Below are 17166 nucleotides of genomic sequence, written 5' to 3' on the forward strand. Positions count from 1 at the left end.
GTCCCTGCTACATTCCCTTACCTTAACCACATGTTGACATTTCCATTCCATGCCCTAGACTTCAGCAATCTACTCTATTGCTGTGGGTAGTACTTCAACCCCTAGTATATATGTTCAGAAACCAGTCTATTTTGGACTAATGCCTACTAACAAGTACAAAAGGAGAGTAAAATACCTTTTAGTTCATATACTCCGTCCCTCTTTATTGTGTAATCACATTAACTTAGTATTGTAGATAAAGCCTTAGCCTATTAGATGGTGCATATATTTGTGATTACAATTTGTCCAGATAGTTGGAAAGTTCTGGAATGCCTTCCTTCAGGCCCTTCCTCTTCCTAGTTTCAATAACAATTAAATGAGGCTTGGAGCTGGTGCCCTCCAAAGGATCTCCGGGCATCTCCTGCCAATGGTCAAACACACACTGTGGGAAGGCTTGCCCACCAGTGTTGGAACGCAAGTCAGCTGTAAAGCCAAAGGATTCGTTTACGGGCAAGTGAGCCTTTACCACAAACATGGGCGTACCAGCCACCTGCATTTCCTCAAACACAACACCACGACGCCTATTGAGCACACCATAAATACCTCCAACAGCATTTTCAGGGCACTGGATCTCACACAAGTAAACAGGCTCCTGCAACCTTGGCTGAGCTGTGAGTACACAGGCATACAGAACACGCCTTGTGGTTGGAATGATCTGGCCACCACCACGATGGATAGCATCAGCATGGAGGGTAACATCCATCAAGTTGAAACGGACAGATCGCATGTTCTCGTCACAGAGGACACCTTCCTTGGTAGCCCACTGGAAGCCAGCAACACAGGAGTCCTTGATCTCGTTAAGGTACTGAACACCCTTGGTGGTGTCCACCATGATGTTGGCACCAGTTGACTCTGGACCGAAACACCAGATCTTCATGGCATCAGTAGCATCAAAGCCGTGGTTTTCACATAGGAAGTTCTTGCGGGTCTTGGGGTCATCACGTGGAGTAACCTTGTTATCTTCAATATCTTCTGCTAGACCATCAGGCATAGGAACAGCCCTCATGTAGAGACGGTTATGCTTGTTGGGAGACTTTGAAAGACAAGTTTCTGATGATTCTGCTGAAACAGTTTCCCTGTATGACACAACTGGGTCAGTCTTCTTCAATGGAATACAGGCATGGTCCTCCTCCAGATCCTGAAATATGGTATAAAGTTAAATACAATCATTAAAAACAACAGGCCTCAAACATAAAACATACAAATAGCATTCAATAAAATTAATTCCAGCATACCTTCAAACAAATCTCAAGATGCAACTCTCCAGCACCAGCAACAATGTGTTCACCAGACTCTTCAATGATGCACTGTACCATGGGATCAGACTTGGCCAACCTGGAAATTATGTCATACAATAAAAATCCATACAAATGAATGTTGCATACATTTAATGCATTTATCATTTTTCACCCTTGAAAAGGGAGTGTCCTAGTCATAGCATACATCCACCCTTAATCCATACCACTCATCCTCCCTGTTGTTTTCCCTACTACCTTCACACTATTTAAACCTTCACTTTTAAGAGTTAGCCCAAGCATCATTATAGCCAACTTAAGCACTAAATACTACATATGAATCTAAGCACTATGTCTGATCCATAATCATGAACTGTACAAGTGCTACAGCCAAGGATTACAGACCAATATTTCTCTACTTCTTTTGGGAAGACCAGACAGGAATATATCCTGGCTCGTGGCAATAAGAAGTGGCAATACATCCACTGTACACCCCCTTCAATTTAAACCATGCACTCCAGTCCCTAACCAACAATCTCACTAAAACTTTCAGCCCCTCAAGATCCTTTACCCTATACCATACATCTTGACTCACCTCTTAAGACCTTCCACAAGCTTGGGCAGATCAGATGGATTCTTGGGTTCAACAGCCACACGCACAACAGGAGAGACGGAGAACTTCATAACCTTCATGTTGTGTGCATCCTTGAATGTAGTGATGGTACCAGTCTTGACCAGATACTGATCAACACCAACCAGACCACAGATGTTACCTGCTGGAACATCCTCAATGGCTTCCACAAAGCGACCCATCATGAGGATTGTTCGCTGGATGGCCTTCTCATACAAATCTTCCTTCTTGCCTGGGACAAAGTTGGGTCCCATGATGCGCACCTTCTGACCAGTTCCTACCTTGCCAGAGAACACACGTCCAAAGGCATAGAACCTGCCCTTGTCAGATGTGGGTACCATTTTAGACACGTACATCATAAGAGGTGCATCTGAGTCACAGTTCTTGACGCCCATGCATGCAGCATCATCAGCAGGGCCTTCATACAACATCTCTGCCCTGTACTTCTGGGCAGTTACTGGTGATGGCAAGTGGAGTGTGATCATGTGGAAGAGGGTGTCACCAGCTGGAAGCCACGTCCTCATAACAACCTTGAGCAAAGGCTTGCCTTCTTTCTCCCTGTCATCAACACCAAGCTTGATCTGGAGGGTGTCCAAGAGCTTCTGGGTTTCATCTTTCTGTAAATATATGAGAGCACCATTAAGAATTGGTACCATGCCATTTTAAAACCTTTATTTTCAGTTAGCCCATGTATCATTATACCCAACTTAACCACTAAATACACAAGAACCATTTGCACTGTCAATGTCTGGTCCATAATCAAGAACTGATCAATTGCTACAGCCTAAGATTACAGACAAATATTTCTCTACTTCTTTTGGGAAGACCAGACAGGAATACATCCTGGCTCGTGGCAATAAGAAGCGACCTTTACCTAAATTTCACCCGAAACTAGTTACTTATCATTCATTCCAATACAATCTTCTTTGGACTAACCTTGAAGTTCATGATGGCATCAAAGAGTTTAAAGATGGGATCCAAGATGTACATAATGAAAGCACGTTCATTGTCTGGAGCCTTTGTAGTAGACCACTTCTTGGTCTTCTTGTTGAAGAAGTTCTCACCCCAGAGTCTGAAAGGAACAAATCCTTATAGAGTGGTTCCAAACCATTTAAAACTACACCAATTCTACTCTTACAAATGGCTCATGAGTTCCTAGTAATCAATCAATCAATTCATTGCCCCTGGTCTCTAATGCAGAAGACCCATGGCCAGGAAATCAGCTGCTTCCAGATGGTACCACAAGTCACTTGAGGAGAGTCAGAAAAATATAATAAAATCTACAGACACTCCTCAACTTACGTTTTAGTTACGTTCCGAATGGCCGAACATAACGTGAAAATGAACACAAGTTGTTACTGTACGTTCCAGTAATGTATGACCATTCATAATGTACTATACGTCCATAAATTCTATTACCGTATCTTATAAAACACCCCTAAATCATTAATTATAAACATAACATTGTAAAATAATAACATTAATTTCAAATAAATTAAATTCAAGCAACATAAAGTGAGATGGTGGAGGAGGAGGCAGAGGAGGAAGGGGGAGGAGGCAGAGGAGGAGGAGGAAGGGGGAGGAGGCAGAGGAGGAGGAGGAAGGGGGAGGAGGCAGAGGAGGAGGAGGAAGGGGGAGGAGGCAGAGGAGGAGGAGGAGGAGGAGGAGGAGGAGGGAGGGGAGGAGGAGGAGGGAGGGGAGGAGGAGGAGGAGGAGGAGGAGGAGGGAGGGGGAGGAGGAGGAGGAGGAGGAGGAGGAGGAGGAGGAGGAGGAGGAGGAGGGAGGAGGAGGAGGAGGAGGAGGGGGAGGAGGAGGAGGAGGAGGAGGAGGAGGAGGGAGGGGAGGGGGAGGAGGAGGAGGAGGAGGAGGAGGAGGAGGAGGAGGAGGAGGACGTTCAGTCTGTCGTTTGTGCCATGTAAACAATGGATGCAGCGTCATGCGTTATCGTTCGTATCGTTTGAACGTCTCGTACTACGGAGAGCACTAAACTAAAAAATTCTTTTTCTTTTTTTTTTTTTTACAAATTTTCTTTACAGTCAGTTAAAACGAATGAACGCAAGTAGAGAAGCGTCTGTGTATATTTTTTGTTTAATTACCCGATATCTGCCAAGTTTTGTGAAAACATCATCTTGATACCACAATTCCTTCTGCATTTAAAGGGTAAAAGGTCCCACACACTTCAGGCCACGTGGCTTGTCACTAGTCACAACTCACTGAAACTGAAGGAACATGGTAGCAAAGAAGCCACTTCTCATGTCCTTGTTGACTAAACTAGACCTGTCACTGACTGATGTAGTTTGTAATTTTGTTGTTTCCATTGCCAAGGAAAAGTAACTCGGAAAAAACGACTGCATGGTTTGATAGATACAAAGATGTCTGTCACAAGCATTAACAGAAGGCAGAAGTAGCATTGAGGTTATGGTCTAGATCCATAAGTACATCTTCCAATATACAACCTTCATTGGTAATCGAGACACTTGTAATGCAGTATGTGGACTAAATGATGCCATGGACCACATGAAGTATTGATGCACAAATCATGTTGCAAGCAGACTGCTCCAATCTCAGAAAACTCGGTCATAATTGGAAAGAAAACAAGTACAGCAGTCTTGCAGCCAAGAATCTGACAACATCTGGGGTATTGGCTGCTTGTTATTGTGGCAAAGTAGCATGCAGTCGATACTTTAGGGTCTATATGGGGCGCCCCTACGGACCAGAGCCACACATCATTTTGTCTATGATAGAAGAAATTCTGTTCATAGAGAAATGATGACACTTTTATACTACGACTGTCCCTCCGTTATGCTGTCCCCCAACCCCTTGTTGCTGTCCTGTACCATTTCTCTGAGTATTCTCTTTCTGTGATGGGGGATTTCCCTGTGTTGGGGGAAAAGAATACTGCCACCAAGTTTCCCACTTGGATCGTAAGAGGCGAGAAGAAAGGGACGGGGAGAGGGACTAGGCATCCTTCTCCCTGTAGCCCCAAGGGGCAGATTCCTAAAAAGCAAAGGAAAGGCATAAGGGGTGCTGGAGGGCCTCGGGCCAGCACCCTAAGGTTTGGGTCTTTTAATGTGCGTGGATGTGGTACAGATGAGAGTAAAAGGGAAGAGATAGGTAGTATGTTTGTGAGAAGAAAGTTGGATGTGTTGGCTTTGAGTGAAACTAAGTTGAAAGGGAAGGGTGAGTGTAAGTTTGGGAGTGTAAGTGGGAGGTTATCAGGAGTGAAGAGAGGGCGAGGGAGGGAAGGGGTGGCTATTCTAGTAAGTGAGGAGATAGGTAAAAGGGTAGTGGAGTGGAAGGAGGTTTCCTCAAGGATAATGTGGATGAAGGTGAAACTGGGAAAGGAGATGTGGGTCTTTGTAAGTGCATATGGGCCGCGCAGTGAGAAGAGCATGGAAGAAAGGGAGGCCTTTTGGATAGATTTAAATGAGTGCATGAAGGTGAAACTGGGAAAGGAGATGTGAGTCTTTGTAAGTGCATATGGGCCGCACTGAGAAAAGCATGGAAGAAAGGGAGGCCTTTTGGATAGATTTAAATGAGTGCATAGAGGGTTTAGGAAGAAATGTCAATGTAATAGTACTGGGAGACCTTAATGCTAGGGTGGGAAATGGTCCAATCGATGGAGTGGTTGGGAAGTGTGGAGTTCCAGGAAAGAATCGTAGTGGAGAGTTGATGGTGGAAATGTGTCTAGAAAGAGTTGTTGATAGCAAATAGTGTTTCAGAAGAAAGTCAAGCATAAGTACACATGGGAGAGGGTGGTGGAGGGAAGGGTGGTAGATAGAGCACTAATGGATTATGTAGTGGTAAATAGGATTATGATAGGAAGAGTTAAGGATGTACATGTGCTAAGGGGAGAGGGTGGGGGAATATCAGATCATTTTTTGGAGGAAGGTAAGCTGAGAGTGGAGGATAGATGGAGGAGGAAAGGGACAAAAGGTAGGGAGGTTCTTAGAGTGAACTCCTTGAATGAAAAGGAAAAGGAGAAGGAGTACGAAAAGAAGATGAAGGAGGAGTGGGAGGGAGTAAAGGATAGAGCAGAGATGGGTGTGGAGGAGGAATGGGGATGGTTCAAGGAGGGAGTCTTGAAGTGTCCAAGGATGGTGTGTGGAACAAGAAGGACAGGGGGAAATAGAAGAAAGGGTAGTGAATGGTGGGATGAGGAAACAAAGAAGGTTGTAGAAGAGAAGAAGCGAGCATTCACAGATTGGTTACAAAAGAGGACAGGGGAGTCATACGAGACGTACAAAGAAAAGAAAAGAGAAGCAAAGCAAAAGGTAAAGGAGGCAAAGAGGAGAGCAGATGTGAAATGGGGTAGGAGTATGACAGAAAATTTTGAAAGTAATAAAAAGATGTTTTGGAAAGAAATTAAGAGAGGAAGAGGAGGCGAATCAAGTAGGGAAGAAAAGGTAAAAGGTACAGATGGAGAGTTGATAATGGAAGAGATGGCAGTGAGGGGAAGATGGGCAGAATATTTTAGGGAATTGCTGAATGTGAAGGAGGATAGGGAAGGAAAGATAGCTGCAGTGGGAAATGCGAAGAAAATGAGAGTGATGAGTGAGGAGAATGGAGGAGAAATAAGGAAGGATGAGGTGAAGGCAGTTGTAAAGATGATGAAAGCAGGTAAGGCACCTGGTCTGGATGGATGTCATGCAGAATGTCTGAAAAAGGGAGGTTCAGTGATGGTGGACTGGTTGGTGAGGTTATTTAATGTTTGCTGGAGAGAGGGTAGAGTACCGGAGGACTGGAGTAGTGCCTGTATAGTTCCTCTTTACAAGGGAAAAGGGGACAAATGTGAATGTAGTAATTTCAGAGGGATTAGCCTGTTGAGTGTAGTAGGGAAGGCTTATGGGAGGATCTTAATTGAGAGGATTAGGAGAGGAACAGAAGGAGTAATTGGTGAGGAACAGTGTGGATTTAGGACGGGTAGAGGTTGTGTAGATCAGATCTTTGTGGTAAGACATATGTGAGAAAGCTATAGGAAAGGGGAAGGATGTTTTTTGGGCTTTTATGGATCTGGAAAAGGCTTATGATAGGGTAGACAGAAAGGCACTGTGGGAGGTTATGCAGATTTATGGGATAGGAGGAAAGCTTCTGGGAGCTGTCAAGAGTTTGTATGAGAGTAGTAGAGCATGTGTTAGAATTAGAAATGGAGAGTGTGAGTGGTTTGAAGTAAAGGTGGGACTTCGTCAAGGATGCGTTATGTCGCCCTGGCTGTTCAACTTATACATGGATGGGGTGGTGCATGAGGTGAATGCTAGGGTAGTGAGTCAGGGATTGGAGATGGTTAAAGAAAATGGAGAAACGTGGGAGGTGAGCCAGCTGTTGTTTGCGGACGACACTGCGCTTGTGGCAGGGTCGGAGGAGGGATTGAGGAAGTTGGTGGCAGAGTTTGGGAGAGTATGTGATAGAAGAAAGCTAAAGATAAATGTGGGTAAAAGTAAGGTGATGAGATGTACAAGGGGTGAAAGTGGCAGTAGACTGGAAGTGAACATTAAGGGAGAGCGACTGGAGGAAGTGGATAGTTTTAGATACTTGGGTGCAAGTGTAGCAGGAAAAGGTGGAGTGAAGGTGGAGGTAGAATGTAGATTGAGAGAAGCGAGTAAATGCCTTGGTGGATTAAAGAGTGTAATGAGGAATAGACATTTGGGAATGGATGCGAAGAGGAGACTGTATGAAGGAGTGATTGTGCCAACAGCACTGTATGGGGCAGAAACGTGGAACATAAGAGAAGAAGAGAGAAGGAGTTTGAATGTGTTTGAGATGAGGTGTCTGAGAAGTATGGTGGGGGTTACTAGGCTGGATAGTGTGAGAAATGAGGAGGTGAGGAGGAGAACAGGGGTGAAAAAGGATTTGGGAGATAGGGTTGATGAAAGAATATTAGGATGGTTTGGACACATGGAAAGAATGAGTGAAGAAAGACTAGTAAAAGAGGTATGGAAGGCAGATGTGGAGGGAGTGAACATGAGGGGACGTCCTAGGATGAGGTGGATGGATGGGGTGAAGGGGGGATGAGGTGGATGGATGGGGTGAAGGGGGCTTTGGGGAAGAGGGGAATGTCTGTTGAGGAAGGAAGGGAGAGGACGGAAGACAGAGGTGAGTGGAGAATGGTTGTATATGGATGATGTTGTGACTGCATGAGGAGGAATGGGCGGGGGGTGGGGGGGTAGTATGTGCGAGTAAATTTTGACGCAGCCCGAAGGGATTTCTCCCCGTCCTCGCCTTATATGCAAAGGGGGACGGAGAGGGGGGGTCGCCGATTAAATGAAGCGGCCTTGCTGTGGATGTACTGTGTCTTGCGACACTGCTTCTGACCCAGGGCGGTGGGCAGGGTGCAGGGATGGCCCGTCATCCAGGAGGTGCTCAGATGAGAGGAAGGGTGGGAGGGGTGTGGAGTGTATTTAGGGATGAAATGGGTGGGAGTGTTTTTATGCCTCTCTCTTTTTGGCTACCTCCCTTGGAAGGGGGAAAAAAGCCTTGGTATATGTATGTATAATAAAGCTATCACTGATAATGAAAATCAATCTGTAGGAGCAATGAGAAATGCAGGCATGATACTGGGGATAACCAAAAAAATATATACATTGGCCGGGGGTCCAAGGGGTCGCGGGCCTAGGCAGAGTCCCTATTAAAACACATGCAAACCGTTGCATTGATGTTGCTAACGATATAATTCAGCCAATAATCAAATCTACCACAGCCAACCTTGCTATATGTACACGTGTGCACCACACCACGCAATATTACATTTGTGGGCCAGCACAAAAAGCACTTGCACACAGATACAGCCGACTTACGAATTGCCCAAAGCTTCACACCAACCAAAAATTATTCGACAAAACATTTTTTAACAGGATCGTTTATTATGATCGGGAATTAATGACAAAATTGAGATCTTTGTCAAGAAAAGAAAAAACCCTGAATTCAGATTTATATCTGAAGAATATCATGCCTGTTCCTCAGACAAGTCACCACAGCTGCACGATTTCTGCTCTAAGGGCATCAATTCATGGTTTTATGGGGACTGGCCCAAAAGAAATGGCACACAATCACCGAGTGTTGGTGGGATGCCTAAAAAGTCGCACTCCGAACATTAAAGAAAGTTTACACTCATATCCGTGGTTTGAAGACCAAGGACAGTGGACCAAAACTAGTAATATTTGCAGCTGCTCTATTCTAAACCACAATTTTGGCTACATCAACATGTTTGCTTATTCACCTTGGCCTTGGACCTTCTCAGCACACTTAGGACTAGCCATCCAAAGGCAAAAAGGAAAACGCCAAAGAAAGAGTCAAAGAAATTTAAAGTCAGCATCACGAGGCAGGAGGCTCCTAACCAGACTACCTCCGATATCCTCACCTGCCAGTGAATAATATCCTGGACTTAACTTGCTATCCTGTGTTAAATTATACACAGCTTGCAAATCTCATGAAACTCGTTCACCAACAGGAAACTGGTCATCTCGAAACAAGTGGACATTTCAAGCTACTATTTTTCAAGGGATCGTATACCATCCATGGAAAGGAAAAAATTTTTTTTTTTCATAGACAAAATACCTAAGACTATCCTGGGATTTTTTTCTGGAAAGTTTTCTTTCTTTTTTTTGAATGTCATTTAATAATTGAAATATTCCTTGATCAAAATTAAGCCACTGGTATCTATTGTATCCACACTGATTTTTAAAATGGCAAGTTGAAAAATACATCATACACCAAGGCTTTTTCCCCCCTTACAAGGGAGGTAGCCAAAAAGGAAAAGGCAATCATTCCCACCAATTCCATCCCTGAATACACTCCACACCCCTCCACCCTCCCTCTTATCTTAGCACCTCCTAGATGACGGGTCATCTCTGCACCTTGATCACTGCCCTGGGTCAGAACCAGTGTCACAAGACACAGCAAGGCCGCTTCATTTAATCGGCGACCCCCCTCTCCGTCCCCCCATTGCATAAAAGGAGAAGACGGGGAGAAATCCCCCCGGGCTGCATCAAATTTTGCTCACACATACTACCTCATCCCCCCACCCATTCCACCTCATGCATCACATCATCCATATACAACTATTCTCCATTCACCCGTCTTCTGTCCTCTCCCATCCTTCCTCAACAGACATTCCCCTCTTTCCCAAAGCCCCCTTCACCCCATCCATCCACCTCATCCTAGGACATCCCCTCATGTTCACTCCCTCCACATCTGCCTTCCATACCTCTTTTACTAGTCTTTCTTCACTCATTCTCTCCATGTGTCCAAACTATCCTATTACTCTTTCATCAACCCTATCTCCCAACCCCCTTTCCATGTTGAAAAATAGTTGAGCTCTAATCAGGATCTTTTTTCAGTGTTTCAATGAAACTTAGGGATTTTATACTAAAGTTACAAAGGGAATACACAATTATAATGTAAAGTTACCCACTAATTGGCAGTGCTTCCCCTAAGAGATTAAGCATTTAGCTGCGGACAGTCGGTATGGGGCACTAATGCGAGGTGTTCTGTGCATCAGTGGTGATTGTATTTAGGGCAGCTCTTCAATGAGAGTCGAATTCTCCTTAGTTCACTTTGGTCTTTGGATCACGTGTTGGACTCTTGATCAACAGCTATTTCCCGGAAGAGAGCTCAGAATCCGTATGAGTGATCTATGGGTAATGCTTTGACCTTACATGCACACACACCCCCAACTCCCCGCCCATGAGAGTTGGAGTAACTACTCAAAGCGCAGTGTTACGGAAATCATTTTCAGCCCTGGGCAGGATTTGAACCCGGACCACTGCAGTGACAGTTTGGGACTCTACCAACCGCGCCATCAAGTTGTGTAAGCATTGGATGCCTTGTGTACAATGTATCACACTACGAGTTATAAAATATAGTCACTGCTGTATTACTCGTTCTTTCCTTCAGTAATAATTAACAAAACATGATCTAGCTACTTCACAGAATTCGGGGGTCACTAAGCTATATCTACAAAATATATATGATCATGATGCTGACACCAGCATCCTCGTATACTTGCGCCTCATGACGCCTATGTTGGTGTCATTTAATCAGAGGTTAATTCCTTGATCTGGCCTATTCTGTGTTGGTACCATCTTCATGACAGGTACTTGAGCAGAGGCATGTCGTGTGGTTGTTGTTGTCGTTCCCTAGACTGTCTGTCCGAGCAGTCCCGTCTCCCCAAGGAAGGCCACAGCCGAAACTGGGTTTTCCCACAAATCCTTTATAGAGTGTATGTTGTGTTGTTTGCGTGCATGATTGTGTAGTGTGGTTCTTGTCAGGTGTGGCTGGGCCTTTCTGGGACTTAGAAGTATAGAGTTTGGAAGTCTCCCCTGAAGGGCTTTAGTCATGTGCGTGTGTACACGTTTCTTTAAACATTTTAAATGGTATAGGTAGTAGTTTGTTGTAAATCTTCAAGTAGTATGCTGATGGAACAATTTTTTATTGTTTTCTATTAGTTGTGCCTGTGAAATGTAGAAGGGGTGTATGGTGCAAGGTATGGTGGGAACTTGAGGTACTGTATGGTGGATTGAAGAGGTAAGAAAGATTAAAGTACTACTGGTAGAAGAGAAACTGGGAAACAGGATACTGAATAAAGGGGATAGAAGGAGAACAGGGGAGCAAGTTTCAAAGAGCTTAGAAAAATATCTTGGAAGGAATTGGAGGCAAGAGCTTGATGTTTATGAATGTATGGCAATACAGCAAGATCAGTGCATTTCTGGGAGTTGACTAGAGATGATAGGGATGTTTAGTTTGTATCATTATACTTGTAGAATGAAACTTAGAAGAGAACTAGAAGTTGGTTAAAGCACCCTGGTTAGATGGGTGTAATGTCAAGGTAGTATAAGTACTTAGCATGCCTCAGGGAGGGAAATGTTAGTGGATCAGTGAGCATATTCAGTTCTATTAAATGTGAAAAGGAACATAGTTGTTGCAAAGGTACCAGTGTAGTGGCAAGTGGCATGGAAGGATAATTGAGGGAGTAACTTGAAATACCAATTTTTGGCACAGATTAATGGATTTGGTACAGATTTGATATAGGCTGGTTTTGGGACTTGCTACCCCAATATTAGCCAGTTGGTCTGTGTGTACATGTAGACTGGTGCAATATTCATTCTCCAACTCCCTCCAAGAGTGTTATATTAGTTTCATGAACATCTAAGAGTAATAAATTTGGATTCACACTTACCCATACCATAGTTCCCCCCTTTGATAAACTTGAGTTTCACTCACCCCTTTCCTCCAAAATTATCTGCTAAGCCTATTTTATTAGCTTTCAACTTTTGGATACCTTATTGGACACTAAGAATGGGCTTCTCACATCAAAACTTATTCGAGTCAAATTCTCAGAGCTTTATTTTCTGTTCCCACATGGGCCTAGACACTACCAGAGGCCACTGAACCCATCCTACATGCCAAACCAAAAATCCCTAGACAACACTCTTCCTCAAGTAATTCATGGGCCCAACCAGATGTTTGCCAATTACCTGGCAGCTGTGGGCTTCCTGCAAGAAAAACCTAAGGAAAAGGATTGACATTCTTGTATATCAAAACACTGTGGAGAATTTAGAGGAGGGTGTAAATCCACTAGGATATGCACCGAAGGCAGACTCCTATTTATTCTCCCTCTCAAAAGCACTCATGCGAGGCTATGTAGAAGCCAAGTCATGCCAAGATGAGAGGGTTGAAGGATTTTAAAATATATATCCAACTAAGATTTTATGAAATTGGATTCCCAAAAAGCAATTCAGTTAACATTCACTTACTTGGTCATCAGTTTTGAGGAGGGAATACCAAAGATCTTTGCATAAATGTCAGCAAACTCCTTGACTGAGAAAGCCCAACCATGAAGACCCGAGCCAAAACCAACAGATCCCTTGCTGGGATCCACTCGCATTTCACCCATGGGACCAGTGTCATCATTGTAAGTAGCAATGATCACATTCACATTCTCAACAATACGCTGCAAAAAAACAAAACAAAATGTAAATAATAATGGTAGAATTAAAAAATTCAACACCAATGGCATCTTCCATGCAATGGAGGTAAATTCATACACTCCATCCACCACCTTCGTTTCTCTCTTAGCTCCTCACCAATAAAGGATCGCTGTCTTGTGCCCACTGCCTGGGACTGAAGCAATGCAGCAAGACAGCACATCCACAGCCCAGCCACTGTACTTAGTGATCCCCCAACCCTTCCCAGTCTCCTGACGCTGCATCAAAATATCTTAGCACAATCATCCTCCACAATCATTTTCAATAAGTACAACCCTAACCTGGAAGGTTTGGTAGAGTTCTTCCTGCTCTAGCTGCAATTCCAATAGGGCTCGGTCCATCTTGTTCATGAAAAGGACGGGCTTGATGCGCTCAGCAATGGCCTGACGCAATACAGTTTCAGTCTGCACACAAACACCTGAAGACAAATTCCCACTTATAGAAATCACAAATCAAACACTGGGGAGAAATTCAAATTTTAACTTAACCTTTGATGTAGAGATGTAGTTATAAACATGATAATTAACCTATCCCCATTTGATTTCCATGCATATTACCACTACTTGTCTGGCACCAAAATCAATCAATATTTAACTTCCATACTTCGTGAGGCACAAGTGGATACAACAATGCCAGCACTGTTCATTTTGTAGCTGTAGCTAAGTGACCCCCAAATTCTGTGAACTGGTTTGATCATGTTCCATTTATCACAAGTGAAAGAACAAGTCACACAGCAATAACTTTTATAGCACGAATAGTGTGTTGCATTTTAGGCATCTGATGTACTCTTTAGTTGTGAACACCTATGCAATATAGCATTAGGAAATTAAATAATTTTATAAATTATAATACATGAACGTAATATGTGATTTCTTGGCAAGAATAAGTAAACCTTGCTACAAGCAAATATAACAAAACTGCTAGGACATTGTCCAGATGCCATGTCTATCCAGTCCAGTCACTGTCAGACAATGGCTTTCACATTGTGGACCAGGCGTTTCAAATCCAGGCTATGTTAATAAGCTCCACAAAGTCAATAGTCCTTGGACTTTGAGAGAATATGGGGCTCTGCCATTGTCTGTTAATTGCCCGAGGTACAATAATAATTAGGCAGTCTGCATCCGTGATGACAACATGGATGATTTTTAGAATTTGAGGTACCAAATTACTATGTATAGGTTAGGTTTGGTTAGAATAGACAAATTTATCATCCTTTCATTACTTCGACCCCTCCATCTACCAAAACAAACATGGCATACCATTCAACCACTGACTTCATTTATTAAATGTTTTAGGAATCTTATCGATTTCTGCCAAGAAAATCACATTACATTGATGCATCATAATTCACAAAATTAACAATTTTTTAATGCTATATTGCATAGGTGTGCACGCAAGAATTTGATTTGTATTAAGAGGTTGAGATATCAAACATAAGAGATTTTACCAGTGATATATTAATGCATATACTGTTCACCCTTCTTTAAACAGAACATGTATACCCTATTTACCTATCCATACACCTAGGGCTTCTTCCCCCTTATTGGGAAGTAGCCAGTACAAAGTGTCAAAGCCCAAACACAATAGATCAAATCTTACCTGAAACACAATCCACTACAACCAGTGCACCATCAGTGACACGCAAAGCTGCAGTTACTTCAGAAGAGAAATCTACATGGCCTGGGGAATCGATCAGGTTGATGAGGAAACCACTCTCCCCTTCCTGGCACTGGTCAGTTCCCTTGATCTGCTTGATGTTATCATCACCCAACTTGAAGTACATGGAGATAGCACTGTGCAACAAGAAGGCATTAGTGTCGGCTCATTCTTATCTATCAATGTAGTTTTCTTTCATTCTTTAGTCAGGGTCTAGCTGAAATCAATAACTGGTTTAACCAAATCATACGAACGAGACAAAATATCATCATGAAAGGAAAAGGTCTGATCAACCTAATATTTCACTTACGTTGACTTGATGGTAATGCATCGTTCCTGTTCATCCTTCCGGGTGTCTGTGAAACGCGTTTCCCCTGCCCTCGAAGACGCAATAATACCTGCTTTAGACACCAGGGAGTCGGTCAGTGTTGATTTTCCGTGATCCACATGAGCAATAACTGACATGTTACGGATGTTCTTCTTCTTGTCCATGAGATCACGGATCTCGTCCACCGTGAAGTTCACCTGAAAGAATGTAAAATTCACATGATGGGAACGTTTCAACAGTAAAGTTTTGCTCCAAACAAATTCCTATACAATATTCTAAATTCATTGCTGTACTATTGAAATCTATGATTACTTGTTATCTTTACTCCTACAAACCAAATCATATGATAAAGTCAAATTGACTCCATCCATTGCTAGTTATCTGGGAGCCATGGGTTTCCTGCAAGACACCAAGAGCAACAGATGTTTGATAAACCTATCCAAATTTCCATTTGTTGCCTTTCCCATCTTTGCATTTCATGCCGTCACAAGATGCCTGCAGGAAGCATCAACACTATCTACATGACCTGGAAACCAGCCAACATGTGTCACCCCATCCCAAACTAAGGGCTCCAAGGTAGTAACACTAGGCTTCTATTCTAGCATTCTCCGAGTGAAATATATAATAAATAGAACTATCTACACAATTAAGCCTGACACCACCAGTTAACTTGTATTATAATACTTTCAACCCCACAAGCACTGCAAATTAACTCGTGCCAGTAACTATTTTCTTTCAAATCAGGACTGTACATCAATAACACCACTATCCATTTTCTATTAAATCAACTGGTATTCCGAAGATGCTTGCTGGGCTCCACTGCAAGTCTTTCCTATATCAACTAGCATTTTGAGCCCCATAATTACAGCAAATTAACCCCTTCCATACGGTGCCGCACACGTAGGCGTCATGGGGAGCGAGTGTATTCGCGAGGCTGCCATATCGGCGTCTTGATTATATATATTGTAGTCGCCCCTCCATAATGACATTCTTTCTAATTCTTTTGTAATCGCATTTTCTATGGTTATCAGAATTCACGGGTGAAGAGAGAACGATCAATATAAGCGGTGACTATATTTTATGATGCGAGTATTATTACGACACGTCGTACGGCTGGCATTGGCTGCTGCCACCGAGATCTAAGTCCATGACGCCTACGTGTGCGGCACCGTATGGAAGGGGTTAATAGCAACATTGTTAGCTATTCTCAAAACAGCATGGTAACCATCTTCATATTTATTGAGGGATGTATTTCGCATCATTAAATAGATTGTTGGATCTGTATTCTTGATAATGGATCCACATTTCTCAGTTGCAACTTAAGGTTGGTAGGACATGGTGGTCAATTTAGGTTGTGTATCAATGTAGATTGGAGTTTCATTAGTGTCTAGTGTTCTTCAGCTTACGAGAGTTGTTTGGTGGATGATCAGGTTGGACAGAGGAATGTCCGAATTTGTTGTGTTCATTTATTAATGGGTTAGTGGGGGCAATGGGAAGTCTAGATGGAAAGGGTTTGATGTTCCAGTGGAACTGGTACCAAGGTAGTGTTCCTACATCAACTAAGGATTAATTTCAACTAATATGGGGGATGGTGGCAATTTACTAGGTTCTTCAGGGAGAGGGTGGTTTGATAGCACTTTTTGGGAAGGGGAACTAGGTGTGAAATTTATAGTACTCCCATCATGGCTACAATTAGTTTCTCATGGAACACTGCTTTTTCAGGGAGAGGTGGGGTTGTGGGTGCTGGTCAAGTAAAGGAACAGAGGAAAGAGTTGAACAGGTTCTTTTACTTCACACATTTAATAGCAATCAACACTTAGGAATACTGCTGGGAACAAAATTACTTGTAGTCGAAGAAGTTGTGACTGGGCTTCCCATGACCATGTAACCTATTACATCATCCCAGAAGAGAAACCAATAACTGGATTTGTATGGCAGGATAATATACTATCCGGCTGCCATTGCCGAAATCTCTGCACAAAGTCCCAGACAGGTTAGCCAAGTTTTCTGTGTAAAGCTGGCAAGGTGTTGCCTATCTTTTAGCCCATTTCTGAATCTTATATCTTTTAGCCCATTTCTGAATCTTGCCACTTGTTTCAACATATGGTTGTTGAATGTGGTTCATTTTCTTCAGGTTCACCAATATGAATTTTTGGCAAGACATTAAGTGGGGGCTGCAATCCCCAAGACAAGGGCTTTGCATCAGTCTGGGAAACCAACTCATTAATAAAATTACGGATGGTTACTTCGAGATATTCACAGACTGGCTGGCTCAATGCTGCAAGCCCAGCTGCT

The 17166-nt window shown here is 43.1% G+C and overlaps 1 protein-coding gene across 1 annotated transcript in view; it reads right to left on the bottom strand.

Annotated features, from left to right (window-relative positions):
- Positions 1-176: 176 nt before the first annotated feature.
- The window catches only part of eEF2 (eukaryotic translation elongation factor 2), an 18988-nt gene continuing 1998 nt past the window's right edge, over positions 177-17166 (bottom strand). Inside the window, exons 2-9 of the mRNA XM_076211218.1 lie at positions 14854-15068; positions 14487-14680; positions 13169-13305; positions 12657-12853; positions 2842-2977; positions 1870-2522; positions 1275-1374; positions 177-1177 (exon numbers count right to left, since the gene is read on the bottom strand). Of these exons, the coding sequence (XP_076067333.1) occupies positions 275-1177; positions 1275-1374; positions 1870-2522; positions 2842-2977; positions 12657-12853; positions 13169-13305; positions 14487-14680; positions 14854-15068 (2535 nt within the window). The 3' untranslated portion in view covers positions 177-274. The remainder of the gene's footprint in view (positions 1178-1274; positions 1375-1869; positions 2523-2841; positions 2978-12656; positions 12854-13168; positions 13306-14486; positions 14681-14853; positions 15069-17166) is intronic.

The sequence above is a fragment of the Oratosquilla oratoria genome, chromosome 28 (assembly GCF_046742065.1).
Source record: "Oratosquilla oratoria isolate Oo_2021 chromosome 28, ASM4674206v1, whole genome shotgun sequence".
In the NCBI taxonomy this organism is placed as follows: domain Eukaryota; kingdom Metazoa; phylum Arthropoda; class Malacostraca; order Stomatopoda; family Squillidae; genus Oratosquilla; species Oratosquilla oratoria.